The sequence below is a fragment of the Misgurnus anguillicaudatus genome, chromosome 13 (assembly GCF_027580225.2).
Source record: "Misgurnus anguillicaudatus chromosome 13, ASM2758022v2, whole genome shotgun sequence".
In the NCBI taxonomy this organism is placed as follows: Eukaryota; Metazoa; Chordata; class Actinopteri; order Cypriniformes; family Cobitidae; genus Misgurnus; species Misgurnus anguillicaudatus.
This window is the reverse complement of record NC_073349.2, coordinates 11102194-11119140: the sequence shown is the minus strand read 5'-3', so window position 1 is coordinate 11119140 and position 16947 is coordinate 11102194. Positions and strand designations below refer to the sequence as shown.

Here is a 16947-nt window from a genome sequence, read left to right as displayed (position 1 = left end):
ACAAATTATATACTCCCCCTAATATCAAGCAATGCATTCATTTATAATGCATTTTGCACAGATAGGGTTTTACAGGGGAGGCATCCAGCATTTTAAAGTACCCCTTATACGAAGCATATATTTTCCGACAGTAATGACATAATGCTAATAGACTAACACTAATTGGGCTGTCCGATGTATTTGCTCTGCCGAGAAGCGTCGTTACCCAACGCCGAAAATAAAGCTGCTTATTCACTGTCATAGTTAACATGCTAAAGCCCAAAGCATTGTTAAATAGCATCTCTATTACCTAATTAGCCCATTGAGGGCAGCTGGCCCCAACACAAACATCATTAGAGAGGGCCAGTGAAGGAATTGGCTGCTGTCAGAAAGCTGTCCTCTATGACCTCATCGAGCGCTCCACTTCTCTCTCTCTCTCTCTCTTTCTGTGAGCTGATGACAAAGGTCTCAGTCTGGCCTTTTTCACCGCCTGCTTGAAGTCTTTTCCACTGGTGAACCCCTTAGTCGTGGCTTTGTCATGTTGTCAACAGAGTGGCCACGGTCCCTCATCTCCCACCAGTCAATCAATACTGGATTTACATTACTGAGAGCCACAGCGCCACGCCACCCCACTCAAAATGTTGCAAAATCAATGATCTTATGGGAAATGTTGAAAAGAGGGCAGCTTCTTGGTGTGTGAGTCCATTTCACGTGTTTATGTGGCTATAAAAACCATAGGAGAACACCGGTGCGCAAAGACAGAGAGGGCTGTGTCCTGTAATTCATAATGGACCATATTGTGGTTTGTGCATGGGGCGTTACTTTGTAATCCAGACAGAACCAGCAATACAGAGCTGCGTGAAAAAATACTCACTAGAAATGTATACATTTATTACACAAAATAAAGTGAAATACAACTAGAAATGGATGCTTTTACCTAACACCACCAGTTCGGCGCCAAAGTAAATGACTCCGTGTTTGTTCTCGGCCACACACTGATATATGCCGGCGTCCGAGAGGTTTACAGAGCTGATGGTCAGCGCTCCGTTCTCTATGTGCATCCTGTCCTGTGACACAGAGGGACAGAGATGCTGGTCAAAGCATATTTAAATATAAACCATGCCTGCAGCTTAAACAACAAATACTGAAATTATTGCATAATCAATAAAAGCTTTGTTATATGCACATATCAAAGTGATGCACTGCCTGTCCAAATATTTTAATGGGTTTGCTCCAATATTCCTCGCTCTGCTTTAACAAGCCCTGGTTAAATGTGTGTTTCCATTAAAAGATTTGTGCAAAATTGTAGCGTTTTTTTTTATGTCGACAAAAAACTATTGCAAATTTCTAATAAGCAATTTTATGCGATTAAAACGTAATTTTGTTGTCATTTTGTTGTGCAAACTCATCTGGGGTGAAAAAGGTGTATATATATATATCTCACCTAAAGGATTATTAGGAACACCTGTTCAATTTCTCATTAATGCAATTATCTAATCAACCAATCACATGGCAGTTGCTTCAATGCATTAAGGGGTGTGGTCCTGGTCAAGACAACCTCTTGAACTCCAAACTGAATGTCAGAATGGGAGAGAAAGGTGATTTAAGCAATTTTGAGCGTGCCATGGTTGCTGGTGGCAGACGGGCGGTCTGAGTATTTCACAATCTGCTCAGTTACTGGGATTTTCACACACAACCATTTCTAGGGTTTACAAAGAATGGTGTGAAAAGGGAAAAATATCCAGTATGCGAAAATAGGCGAAAGGTATGCAGCAAAGCATTTGTGAAGCCACAACACGCACAACCTTGAGGCGGATGGGCAACAACAGCAGAAAACCCCACTTGGTACCACTCATCTCCACTACAAATAGGAAAAATAGGCTACAATTTGCACGAGCTCACCAAAATTGGACAGTTGAAGACCAGACCATGTTGACTGGTCTGATGAGTCTTGATCTCTGTTGAGACATTCAGATAGAAGAGTCAGAATTTGGCGTAAGCAGAATGAGAACATGGATTCATCATGCTTTGTTACCACTGTGCAGGCTGGTGGTGGTGGTATAATGGTGTGGGGGATGTTTTCTTTGCACCCTTTAGGCCCCTTAGTGCCAATTGGGCATCGTTTAAATGCTACAGCCTACCTAAGCATTGTTTCTGACCATGTCCACCCCCTTTATGACCACCATATACCCATCCTCTGATGGCTACTTCCAGCAGGATAATGCACCATGTCACAAAGCTCGAATCATTTCAAATTGGTTTCTTGAACATGACAATGAGTTCACTGTACTAAAATGGCCCCCACAGTCACCAGATCTCAACCCAATAGAGCATCTTTGGGATGTGGTGGAATGGGAGCTTCGTGCCCTAGATGTGCATCCCACAAATCTCCATCAACTGCAAGATGCTATCTGTGCAACTGTGATTGTACTGTAGCCTATGTCAGCATTGCATTCTCATCCCATCTCACCAACAGTTTAATACTTACTCGCACATCCAAATGTAGTCAGAGAAGTGCCTCATCTTCTTTCCAATCGCATGAACGTTGTAAAACAGCAGTCCTCTCAATGAATCACTCAATTCGCATCAGTGATGCGCAGGTTGATAAGAAATGTGTGGGTGCCTGCGGTCACCCGTCGTTACGAGTCATCCAAAAATATTTTTAATGATATTCAGGCCGCGGTCGGTCGGGTCGTGTGAAAGTAAGATGCCAATTAACTATTTTAAACAATTGAGGGCTGGTTAGTTGAAAACGTTGGTTGGGAGTGGGTTGTTTATACATTCATCTGCGCATCACTGATTCGCATTGGCTACCCGCCAATGTGGCCGTTACATTGACACTGTTACCCACCAACAGCAAGATCCACCCACATTTGGCGCCTGGTCAGGTGTTAATTTCAGGCCTTGACTGTAAAACATTACCCGCCAAACAGGTAAGTGATTTGACATCATTACCACAATAGCTGGACATGATTTTCATAATTTCATTCCCTGCAACCCTGTCGCAGACACCCCCCATCCACCATTTTCAAAAGCTCAACGGAACTAGACCTATTTTTGATCCAAAACGGTGAATTACGCCGAAAGGTGACAAGTTTGCACTTCCGTCTTTAAAAACCATGGCGATATATGTGTTCGACTTCATACGGCGATGTGCAGACCGACATGCGGATGACATCAAGCTACAGCGAGTAGTGCTCGGAGTTTGCGAAACTGCTGCGCATTTAATCCATTGGCTATTTGAATTTGCGCAATTTGAGGTTTAATGGAAATGCAGCTACTTTAAAAAATAAAGGTGATACAAAGGTTTCTTACAGCGATGCCATTGAAGAACCATTTTTGGTTGCTCAAAGAAATATTTAGTCAAAGCCTAATACAAATAATGATTGTTACAATATAAAAACCTTTTGATTTTTGCACAGAGGTGGCTTAAATGTATTTACACTGGAACAACAATTGCTGGAAACAATGCAACCCGCTTAATAACCATCATTACAGAGCTCCCGCAGCAATAGCAAATTAAAAAGTGAATGTTTAAGAAGCAAATTTAAATAGAAAGTTAACCTGATATAGAGTTAAACATTATTTAACAGAAATCTAATGTTGAAAAGAGTTTTGCCACTGCCCAAAATACACCTCCAATGCAAATGTTCATATTCACTATGTGACCCTGTCTGTGACAACCCATCATACAGTATTTAAAGAACATTCTGTTAAAATATAACCTTGATATCTTTAATATACTGACTTATCAATGAATGAAATCAAACTTTGATGCTCCTAATCTCATCATTAGATTACAAACTTTAGCCTGGCTTACACAGACAGGCTCACAAATGATGACATTACTTGTGAATAACCAGTGCTTGGCTCGTAGGGACGCTGTTGAATTTTACCTCGACTGGGAGTAGTTCTCCATTCTTCAGCCAGCTGTATGAAGGCTTGGGTTTGCCATTGGCCTTACACTCCCAGAAGAGTCTCTCTTCAATTGACAAAGCAGTGTCTCGCATCGTCTGCACCCACTGAGGCTTTGCTGAGGAGACAAAAATACATCAATTATACTTAAGTGCTGTCTGGGAAACCACCCTATAATGTTTTAAATGGATGCTCGCATATGCGAGCAACCATTTAAAACATTATGGGGCGGTTTTCCAGACAGGACTTAAGCCTAGTCCCAGACTAACTTAAATGTTAGTGTTGTCTTGATCGAAAACAATTTGCTCTGACATTTCTGAAAATATATCAGTGCGAGTTTTGTGTCTCAAGGAATACACCAGTAATGTTTATTTATAAAATATGCTTTAAAAAATGACTTAAATATCCTAATTTAACTAAAACCTAGTCCTGGTTTAAGCATTTTGGGCCATTTTTGTTATTTTTTAGTCTTAATTTGGCCACAACTTTCTCTGTGTTTCAGCAAATTGAATGATTTTTGGTGACAAATCTTATATTTACACATATTTTAAGAAAATGCTTTGAAATTTTTCAAAAACTTAACAATATACCATGGGCAAATTTACTACCCTTACGTGTTGTTAGTGGCCAAAAATGGCCACTAAATTAAACTGCTGTAAAAAATGTATCAGATTGCATAAATCTGTTAATCAACCTTAGTACTGATCAAAACTACCGAATGTTAACAAAAATTCCATGATTTAAACTCTTTCATTGCCAAGTTTATAAGTGGTGTCACTGATTTGGGGAAAAACACACACACATTATGACCGAGTTTCAATATAAAAAGTGATTGTGGACTGGATTTTCTTTTACCTTTTTCACAGTCTTGGGCATGCCAAAGATTAGTAAAAACATTGGCTTTGATGCATTTTTAGTTTTTGTGCAGCATCAGATTTTATTTTTTTCTCCCTCATTTTTCCCCATTGACTTCAATTATAACAACATTTTTTGATTGCAGAGCCATGACATCTTATTATCATGCATTTTTGATTCTTTGTGGTTTCACCTTTTGCAAAGAGGTAAAATTTGTCATTTTTACTGTTGATCACCATGTGGCACCATTAACCCTTTAGTAGGCCTGTGCAAAAACACAGAGCTTTGTTATAATGGAAGTCAATGGGGCAAAAATGGCCACAAACCATACATGAGGGAGAAAAAATTAAAATATGATGCTGCACAAAAACTAAAAATGCATCAAAGCCAATGTTTTTACGAATCTTTGGCATGCCCAAGACTGTGAAAAAGGTAAAAGAAAATCCAGTCCACTTTATATATTGAAAATCTGTCATTTTTTGTGTTTCCCCCCCAAATCAGTGACATAAACTTGGCAATGAAAGAGTTAAAATGATAGAATTTTTGTAAACATTTGGTAGTTTTGATCAGTACTGAGGTTGATTAACAGATTTATGCAAAACAAGGCACAAGGGTTAATACCCCAGTATGCAACACCATTACCTACAGCATCGTGGTGGTAAATGGAGATGTTATAAATGTTAATTTGGAGCATTTAGTTTTGCTGTGACATGTGTACAATCTTTTATTCTAAGTCAAGTTGATTAAGTTCTCGCCAATAAAAATGTGGCAGGTTTACAGTAACAGTACAGACTCATCTGGATTAATAATGGAACCCTCATATTGTTCAACCATTGACATCCAGACCTTCTGCATTGCTGATTTCAACCAATCGCACAAGGTTGAAGCTCACGTGTCTACAGATGGACCATCAATCAGCTAAAACAGGTTTTTGTGGCAACTAAGCACTTAATTGATTGGTCAATGTCACATACGGATTGGCTCATCAAGAAAACCGATCAGCCTTTATTGTGTTTTGCCAGGAATTAATTAAATCCAGGGACTGTTGTTAAAGCATCTATAAAATGCACAAGCTTGACCAGCCTTGCAACTTTTTTTGTTTTTCTCCGTTTCTATCACCACCTTTCTCAAAGAGCTTGGCAAACTGCATTACAAAAGGACTCAGGGCTTTGACAGCACTGAGAAGAACTTTCATCTTTTTCTACTTTGTGAAGGACAAATCTTTTGAATGTTAGGTCAGTAATGCATCTGCCCCGTTAACCTTCTTAATAAGTCAAATAAAACCTTGAGAATGTGAGTGAAATCTTATTCATAATACAGTAATTATGTTTCATTATGGTGTTTATAGACTGTTATATACAAGTGATGAGAGGACCTTTTAAAATCACAGATATGCAAATATGCTTTTTTGTTTTTTCACAAATGGCTCTTTGTAAGCCCCTTTCTTCTCTATTTATGAAGAGCTCAGATGCAAAATCCGCTAAACGTCACCACTGTCAAAATTAGATAATTATATTATAATGCTGAGATAATAATGCTCTGGGCACATATTACACATTCATCAAATACTTTACTTTAAAATCCACTTAATCCCATCCTCAGGCCCCTCAGAAAATACCGGTTTCTTAGCTGAATTCGTTAAACGCCACTTACATTTTTTAGGAAAGTCTACGGAAATGTGCACTGAAGACAAATATGAAACAATCGTGGATCACATTTAAACTTGGGTCTCTTGTGAGTACTTGGACCTTAAAGGGCCACTGCACTTTTTTGAAAATATGCTCATTTTCCAGCTCCCTTAAGGTTCACACCAAACGCGAGTTCAACAGTTTGCGAGAGTAGATCACATGCAAAGTCAATGTAAAGACGCGTCCTCGCGCGGGGCGATGCAAATGATGCTATATGGGTGGCGCGTTTGCTGCGAAAACACGCTCTATTCACCTCAAATGCTTCATCGCCCAAGTTGAAAATATTCGGCTCGAGCGAAAAATACGCATGACACGAAGTTAAATCCCACGAGTAATCTAGAGCAAGTAACGCGATGCCCCGCGTTTGGTGTGTACGTAGCATTAGAGTTTAGAGCATAGCATAGCTTAGCACAATCCATTGAATCTGATTAGATCATTAGCATCGTGCACAAAAATGACCAAAGAGTTTGGATATTCTTCCTATTTAAAACTTGACTCTTCTGTAGTTACATCGTGTACTAAGACCGACAGAAAATTAAAAGTTGCAATTTTCGATATGGCTAGGAACTAGTCCCCTTGGTAACTTTCAATGGCAGGTGCTGCGTAATATCATTGCACCTCCTGCAGCCATGTTACAGCAGCAAAGTCCTTGATTATTACGCCAGAATGAGAGTATAGTTCTTAGCCATATCTGATTAGAAAATCGCAAATTTAAAATTTCAGTGGGTCTTAGTACACAATGTAACTACAGAAGAGTCAAGTTTTAAATAGGAAAAATATCGAAACTCTTTGGTTATTTTTGAGCGCGATGCTAATGGTCTAATTAGATTCAATGAATTATGCTAAGCTATGCTAAAAGTGGTGATGCCAGACCTGAATAGCTGAATGGATTCCAAAACGGTAAAAATCTAGTGTTTAACTCTAGGGGACTGGAAAATGAGCATATTTTCAAAAAAAAAGTGGAGTATCCCTTATATACAAACCGAATATTGCAGCCACATGCATCACAGTGCCCCCTAATGTGTGGTTTAATTTCTTAATTTTTACCTTTTGAATTCTGACTTTTATCATTTGCAATGCGATTTTGCAATAGTTTACTGTGTCTTGTCCAAAGAAGTGGATTTTTTTTAAAAGTGGAGTTTTTTGCCAAAAATGTTTGGATGCACTTAGAGGGTTTTGCAGCGAAAGACAGTCAAATTTGTTAAATAACAAATAAGGCAATTTCATTACTGACTAATTACCTTTTCATTGCCATTCGTTCACAGACACACTATTTATTTTATTTAAATGAATAAAATACCATATGCATAGAATGTCACCATATTTATCGACACAGAGTAGCTGTTCTGCTATCAATTAATGTGTGCAACGTTTGCTATTTTTACACGGCTATTCAATATTTTAACACGCCGTGGCTAGCCGTCCACGCTGTCATTTTACATGCAGTGATCCATAGTCACTGTGATCCAAGAATATGTCCACATCATTAGCTTGAGCTTTGTTCTTGTTATTCTGTCGATAGAAAATGATCCAAGGATGTAATGATTCTCTCATGCTTGCTTCTAGTACCTAATAACCCTATTGAATCGTGTCTTATCACAGAAAATTGCCCTGCAAATGACACTGTGTACTTGCAAATATACCCAATATTTAAATGGTTTTGACTGAGCTCTCTTTGAAGCCAGTTTTTTGATCTTACAAAACTAAGATAGAAATTAAACCTAAATTGGATAGTAATCGGCTGAAGATAATGAGAGGTGGCCTAATTGCTGTGCCTCAGTTGCTAATAATGAAAAGTGTTATTAACAAAAACCTAATGAATAACACAACAGAGGTTGCATAATGAGTTTGTCATGCGTCTATCTCAGTTGAAGGATGCATCAGAGCGCTTATATATATTATATATATATATATAATTTATCATATATAAAAATAAACATAGCAGGTGTGTTAAATATGGCAGTACTATTAATTACTGAAGTACTGTGAATAAACACACCATGTACTGTAGTGCGCTCTAATACAAAAAGACTGCATGACACGTTCATACCATGGAAAGACAGTCGTCCTTGAACCGTGTTCTTTCCCATCTTGTTTTCTGCCACACATTCATAGCCTCCGGCGTCCTCCTGCTGGAAACTGGGAATCTCCAGAACCACATTTGAGTTTTTCATCTTCACCTTGCTGGGAAATGGAACCCCATTCGCCCTCCTCCATGTGATCTCGGGAACCGGGCTTAAAGGAGGGAAAAAGGAGGTAAATAAAATGACTAAGCTGAAGGGACATACGTGAGTGAACGAAAATAATATAGGAATAAGAGAGAGAGAGAGCGAGAGATAGAAAATAGGAAAGCTAAAACCTCTTGTGAATGGATACTGTATTTAATTGAATTATAGTGTAGATAACTGTCTTTTCTCCTCAGATCTCAGCTCTAACGTACTAAATGAGTTAGATTTCCTCATAAGACACCATCTTATTTCTTTTTGCAAGAAAATTGAAGAAAACGTATATGGTTCTTCCGCTAATGGGATCAATTGAGACAGTAAAATTGCCTGGAGGCAAAAAATAGACCGTTATACGCTATTTCCCAAACAGACTCTGACAAGCGTGTTTAAAAGGTGCCGAGAAGAGGTGGAAAAGGGCCGAGCCGAAAAACACATTTAGCTCAGTGACAGAGCACCATTAAATGTTGGGAAACCCGTAAAGAAAGACAGCGGCGTCTCGAGCTGAATAAGAACTCCACTTACTTCCCCAAAGCGAAACATTCCAGTGTCACGATGGATCCCTTTGCAGCTGGAACCATGTCAGAGAAATGAACCTCAATTTTTGGCTCGTATTCACCCATGACACCTGTAAGAAACAAATACTGCTTCATTTTCCATCTACTGGATAATTTATGCATTGGTTGAGATCTTCTTAATATCTCCACATGATCATTGCTCTTCATACAGTACGATCTCAACAAACAACTGATATATTAGGTCTAATTGATGTGATGTCATTTAGGTGTCCTATGTCTCCTAAATTTTCAGTATTGTCTTAAACTGCACACATTGGCAAAGAAACCAACCAAAGTAGATTTGATAAATTCAAGAAAGTTTTTTCTCTAGAAACAAAAGCAACAAATAATTCATGTTTCATTCTTAAGCTTGACACAGTGTGGATTGGTGTGGTGTTTACTGCAGTTTTAGAGCGTTGTTAAATATTTTATCCAGTCATTTTTGATGTTTTCGTAATGGCAAAGTACATTTAGGACTGTGAAAACACTAAGCAGGGTTTCAAGCTGTTGCAACTTAAAGCTAATTAACACCATCTTGTAATGTTTAATAAAGTGTTTGCAGAGATAACATGCTGTCAAGACAACATCAGGTAAAGTAAGTGTTATATATCCAACCTACCTGTTAATACAATTGTTAGGTTTTAAATGAACAATGAATCTGCTTCATCTAATGTACATGAGGAGTTACATTGCAATTTACCAAAGCCATTGGATATAGCAAGATGTGGCACTGCTATTACTATGAATAGGAGACAATGCAAAGCCCAATATGGCCGCTCTGGTGACTAAAGTCCCCATTTCAGTTACAAGAACCAATCACCAATAAATAAAGTCTCTCTGGGGGAGGGGCTCTATAAAGAGTCGCGTGAGGCGCATTCAGGGTAGCTGAAACAAAAGTTATGGTACAGTTCATGTCATATGTAATTGTTGGTTAGAAATATGTTAATTGTGATATTAGCAAAGCAATTTTAGAGATATCTATCTTTCCCCATTTAAGTAGGATATGGATCGATGCATTGATTAAATTTCTATATATACACGATGCATCAATGCCACATATAAAATATCAATATGAGGTACCTTTATTTTGACACTCTCTGTGTCCTCATTCCTTTACTTAACGTCCATCTACGCATTTCCGCCAAAGCACGCATTTTCGTTTATTTTCGTGTGCTAGTGTCAGCAAGTGAATGAAATGCAGCGGTTTTAGCAGCGAAAACACAAAGAAAGAGGCAGAAGATGTTCCAAACTCGTAAGACCTCCGTTCATCTTCAGAACACAGTTTAGGATGTTTTATATTTAGTGCGAAAGCTTGCCGACCCTTCATTGAAAATCTATGTACAGTATACTGTCCATTTCCAGAAAGATAATAAAAAAGTAGTCATCAAAGTAGTCCATGTGACATCAGTGGGTCAGTTAGAATGTGTTGAAGCATCAAAAATACATTTTGGTCCAAAAATAGCAAAAATTTCAACTTTATTCAGAATTGTCTTCTCTTCCGGTTCTGTTGTGAATCTTGAGCACGAAACTAAAGTCACGTGACTGCAATGACGTGGCTGACGTGTTATCTGGTGCGCCCAGCTGTTTTTTTTGTGCGCCCAGGCTTTGTTTAAAGTCTGAGGGAGACGCATGCTGTAAGTTTGAAAAAAAAAACTTTGCAAACATTATTTTTGGACCAAAATACCTTTCTGGACATGGACAGTATACCGTACATATATTTTCAATTTAGGGTCAGCAAGCTCTAGGACTAAATCTAAAACATCTTAAACTGTGTTCCGAAGATGAATGGAGGTCTTATGAGTTTGGAACAACATGAGGGTGAGTCATTAATGACATTATTTTCATTTTTGAGTGAACTATCCCTTTAAATGTTCATGTTATATATTTCAGTTGCATTCGTGAGATACTAAAAAATGTAACCGCTTAACTACGCACGTAATATTAAAGTATCGATAAATAAAATCGTATCTAATTCAATTGTAATTGCATCAATGTGTTTGATGTAGCGACAAAAATCACACCGCCAGCGGAGAAACCGGTACGGTAAGTTTCCTGAAAGGACTTTCAATTTAAATGCAACAAATCACTTCATCCCAAGATCCATAACTCATTCAAAGTAAATATTTAAGCCAAGTGGATTTCAAAAACAAACAATCGAATCACACCTTTCACAAACAGTTTGCTGTATCCACCCTCATGTCACTTAAAAAAGCGTTTGCTTTTTTCTCATTCAACACAAAAAGCAATTTGTCAAAACTGCTCTTTTTCACACATTGGAAATTCAAGATCACTGCCTGTCAAGTTCAAGCTGCAATTTTGCTCTGTTAGTTAAAAAGAAAACATATTTTTCTCATATCCCCAGAAAAATTACCACTAGACTAATGCAATTTACAAATCGTAAACACAATATAAACTTAGGTCTGTTTGATTTTAGTCATCTAGGGTACAGAGTGAGCCAAAAATGCCTTTGGTGAATCTGTGCTTGGGTAACCTCAGTGCCCCTGTGTTTTGCTGGTTGTTTATATGTCTAGTCAAAAGTATTTTTTCTTAAAACAGCAAACACAATCTCACAAATGCAGTTTTCTTCATCACAAGTATGTTGTTACCAATCAACATGTTGACAGATTGGATCAGTCAGTCCGAGCTGGTGTGACCGAGTGGAAGCAGGACTAATTTGTATCTTCATGAATATTTACGCACAGTATACTAAATTAAGCAAAAGTATAAAGTTACATACAAACTATTTAACTTTCAAAGATGTCATTTTGATGATCAAACAAGAGTTTTAAAGGGATAAAGTTATCGACTACAGGGGGGCTTTAAAGATCAATTCGGTTGTAGTCGGCCTGGGAACTGGGAATATAATCAGTGTCATGGCTCTTCCCATTGGGTAAATTATTGACAATTACCATCCGTCCGTAGCACCAGAGGGGTCGGGGAGCTCAGGACTTTGCCCTTAGTAATGCGATTTACCACCACGCACGTGTAGTTCCCCACATCCGACGGCTCCACTTTGGCGATGTAAAGGTTTCCCGTCGCCTGAGAGACAAAGCGACGATTGTCTTGCTGAACAAAGTAAGGGTACTCATTAAAGACCCATGCAAATGAGAGATCTGGAAAGCAGAGCACAGAGCAAATGTAATTCATTACAAAAACAAATGAACTGGGGTGGCCAAACACAAACTGTTGGCTACTTAAAGGTAAAGCGCTCAATTTCATAGATCTAAAAAAACAACCCAGATGAATGTGCAAAAACTCGATTCCCTCGAAAGGTGTAAATGTGGGGTTCTATACCTAATGACCAACTAAATACTTACTCAACCAAACTAACTCAACCAATGGTATGAGGTAGAACAATTTGTTTAGCTGACTAATGGGCTATGTGGGAAATCGTTACTTTTGTATTTCATTTGGAGACGCTGGAGACGGAATTTACATCATTCACATTACAGTACATTTCTTGCCTGAAGAGATCAAATAAGCATGCATACTTGGTCAAAAGACAAAAAGTCTGTAAGGTACAAATAAGCATGCAAGCTTTTTTTTAATTTAAATGCACATAAATGCCCACAGAGCACAGTAAGTCTGTATTTTAGTCATTAATGTGACAAATATGAAGGCACTTTAATGCTAAGCTGAAGTGTAAATCAAAAAGTAACACTGTTATAGCCTTACCTCCGGCATATGATGGCGTACCGCACAGTAAAACCACCCCTTGGCCCTCTCGCACAGATACGGCACTTCTCGTCTGAGTTTTTAAATTCAAGTCTGAAAGGCATAAAAAAAAATTCACAATATGTACACGAAATAAATCAGAAACGTGACACTTTTTCACTGGGATTTGAAGTATTTTCCCCTATCCAAGCATAATATGCAGAGCCATATGTAAAGCCACTGCAGTACACTGTAAAAAATACTAGGCCTGTCAAAAGATTAATCGCGATTAATCACATCCAAAATAAAAGTTTGTGTTTACATAACATATGTGTGGGTACTGTGTATAATTATTATTTATATATAAAAACACTCCCAATCATGTAGATATTTAAGAAAAAATTGTTATATTTATATATAAAATATTTATATTTATATATAAAATATTTATATTTATATATAATATAAATTATATAAATGTATATACAGTATTTAAATGCAAATATTTCATAAATATATACATGAATGTGTGTGTTTTTATATATACATAATATTTACACACAGCACACACACATATGTTATGTAAACACAAACTTTTATTTTGGATGCGATTAATCGCGATTAATCTTTTGACAGCCTTAAAAAATAGACAGCATTTTTGTCAAATCAACACATATTTTTGTGTTACTTTAACATAAAAAATTAAGTTAAATAATTTCAACTTGAATGTATAAGTTATGTCAACTTTTTTAAGACAAAACTTAAAACAGTAAGTTGAACCGACTTGCAAAACCAAGTTGTTTTAACTTCGTGCTGCATTTTTTAACAGTGTAGTGATGCACTTAAATTTCAGCCACCAATATCTTGTGCAAAAAATTGGCAGATCATTGGCACATACAGTTAATAATAATTTTTTGCAATTCTATTTATTGACACTAATAACTTCAGTTTAAGATGCATAAAACATACATAAAAATAGGTAGAGCTTAATTGGTAGAGCATTGTGTTGGCAGTGCCAAGGTCATGCGTTCAATTCCCATGGAGAGCACACATACTGATAAAATGTATCATAAATGCACTCTAAATCGCTTTGAATAAAAGCATCTGGCAGATGCATAAATATAATCCACCTATTCATCATTGCAATCAGTCATTTTCCAAAAGGAAGATAATTGACTCATTATTTAAGCTAGGCCAATATTAGAAGCATGCATTTCAAAACAGGTTATCCTGAATTGAGGGGCTAACATAGTATTTTAACACACAGCTGTCTTACATGCAAATTGGAGGCTTGCTCTTCTACTAAGCACTGCTCCCAGTGGGTTGAATGCAGTGCACTGGTATATTCCTCCATCCTGGGACCGGTCCAGACTCCTAATGACTAAATTCCCCCCGGATAGCCGCCGACGGGAATCAGTCCTGAAATTAATCAATGTGCCGTTCAGAGTCCACCTACAGATGCACAAACAGACAAATAATAGAGTAAAGCTCAATGTGTTGACATGGCCATTCAAATTGATCGATTTGATTTGAAACCACCTCTGAAATTGATTTTGTTTCGGATTCCGAATCACTGCACTTGTACAATATCTTAACAAAGTACTACCAATAATGAGATACACAAAATTTGTTGTAACAAATGAAATAGCAAATTGATATATTTCCAAACAATCTAATCTAACCCTATGAAATCCATGAACTATTAAGCAGCTGGGTTAAAGCCCCGTGTTTCTGAACGATTTCCCCCAGCTCCTTTTGTCCTTTTCATTGCATGATGATTAGTACTGGAGAGAATCATCAATTTCGTTTTCTCACACCTCATCTACGCCCATCATTAAGACCCAAGATCCGAGCCCACCTGAGGCCACAACCACTAGCGCGCGTTTCAGCGGCCAGCCCACTAATACGGCCAGCTTTCAAAGGATGTTGGATCATTTGAGCTTCCTGGGGTCTCACCAGTCATTTATTCTGACAGGGCATCAGCCGGGTTGAACTCCCATGGTTCAGATGTGTGTCTGCACACCCCAGGAACAGATGCCAGGGGCAGACAAACCAGCTAAGGTGGTTGGGCTAGTCTGTTTGAATGGTTTTAGAGGGGAAGATGGCTAAGCCAATTTAAACCAGTATATCAGACTGTTTATGGCTGGTTTGAGATAGCTTAGACCTCTTTTCATGCATTTGTTTTATTGTATAATCGTAATGGATGTCAGAGTGGCATTTTTTTTGTATAAAGAATTTTTTATGAAATTATGTAGGTAAAAATCCTCTTTGCTGCTTTGGTTTTGGTTAAAATCCGATATTAAATTTGTTCACGGTCTGTGACACAACAGAAAAAAGTGATATTAACCATTTGAAAAAAGCCAAATACATAAAATACGTTATTAGCCTGGGTTTCCCCTTGCTGCCTTGCGCACAAATTTATTCACGCTGCAAGTCTAGCATGGAAACCATGGCCCAAATTTCGCCTGAAATAGGGAACCAATCACAGAACGATACACCAATTGGCATTTATGCGATACATCAATTGGCAATGAGCTATGTACAGACACATTTGATAGACATTCGTAGCACCCAATAAACGGCATAGGGAACCAATCACAGAACGGAGATGGGACAGCAAGACGATGACGACGTCTATGCGACACACCGATTGGCTATGAGCTATGTAATAAGTTCTTGGAAAAACTCAAATCTGGGGGCTTGTCTGCTCTGCTGTCGCCGCTAAAACCATACTTGGTGACTCCAACGCGTTATCGAGCCACGTTTTTAGCCCCACCCAAATAGTCCTGAACACAAAAATGTGGAAAAACTGTTTAATGTGTAACTTCACAATTCAGTAATACATAATTTACAGAAGGGCTAGTCAACTGCAGTGGCGGCTCATGACTGCTCTTCCGAGGATGCGCTAATTCAAAATAAGTGTTCGGATTGTCATGTGTGTGGTTCTCTTTTCCAAAATATGTGTCATGCGTGTGGAGAGATCATGTGTGCATCACGTGTTTTGTCAAAATAAGTGCCTGCTGGAGACGCGTCAAAACCGTTTATGATAAAAGAGACGCTCACGTTCCCTAAATACACGCAAGACACTCCCTTAACAGTAAACTCTGATTACGCACAAGATTATGCGAGTATCTGGCACACGCAAGCGTCTCCTTTCAAGTTCAAGTTCAAGGCGGCAATCATCCTTATGATTTATAAACCATAATCAGTGGGTGCGTAATTGTCGAATCTAATTTGACCTTTGGATGCATAAAAAAAGAAATAATCTTGTGCGACTACACCGCATTTGACACGCTGACCGAAAGTGATGTATTTCAGTGTTTTTCCAATCAAAACACTGTGTGTGAGGTGAAAAGTATTCATCCTTTTTTGTTTAACTTTATCAGTAACACTTGAATCCTTTAAAACAATTGATTACTGATAAGTAAATTAATAAGTATAAATACATACACAGATTAAAGGCTCTTGCCTTAACACAGATTTATGATTAATCCAAAATTCATTACGAAATTTCAATCTGGCCCTCGTAGAAGAGTAGTTAAAGACCCCTGCTTTACAGTCTTTGTAACATGTTTCAGCAATACATATCTAACATTTATAATGTGTAGAAACAATTATCTGAAATGACTTTACACGGTTTTAAAAAAAAAAATTCTTCTAAAAAGAACCTGGGTTCAGGTATCAAAAGTGAACGCATGTGCTCGAAGAAACAAGCAGAAACAAATTTAAACTTTAGTTAATTTGTATTGAAACATATGGTGATGAAAAGTAATATTTACAAACGTGTTAACCACAACAACCCCAAAAGTAATATTAAAATATTATAAATAACATAGCGAAATCAAACACGGACTGTAGAGAAGATTAGTGACGCTATATAAAAATAAGAATCAAAACAAATAAATTGTTACAAAACCAAAATTATAGTGGATAAATGAGAAATAAACTATCTTCGCCGTCAAAATGCCATACATACAGTACACTAACTTTAAAAACTAAATTTTAAAAAGCAGTCACTCCGTACCTGATGTTTTTAAACAATCCGAGTTAAGGTCTTTACACACCGCGGCGTTTAGC

The 16947-nt window shown here is 37.8% G+C and overlaps 1 protein-coding gene across 2 annotated transcripts in view; it reads right to left on the bottom strand.

Moving 5' to 3' along the window:
- Positions 1 to 16947, bottom strand: part of cntn3a.2 (contactin 3a, tandem duplicate 2) — a 116266-nt gene that overhangs the window by 46661 nt on the left and 52658 nt on the right. For both annotated transcript variants that reach the window (XM_055188235.2, XM_073875003.1), the window contains 7 exons: positions 14147 to 14322; positions 12892 to 12984; positions 12126 to 12329; positions 9185 to 9287; positions 8488 to 8672; positions 3876 to 4012; positions 917 to 1046 (listed from right to left, as the gene is read on the bottom strand). In XM_055188235.2, coding sequence (XP_055044210.2) covers positions 917 to 1046; positions 3876 to 4012; positions 8488 to 8672; positions 9185 to 9287; positions 12126 to 12329; positions 12892 to 12984; positions 14147 to 14322 — 1028 coding nt within the window. The remainder of the gene's footprint in view (positions 1 to 916; positions 1047 to 3875; positions 4013 to 8487; positions 8673 to 9184; positions 9288 to 12125; positions 12330 to 12891; positions 12985 to 14146; positions 14323 to 16947) is intronic.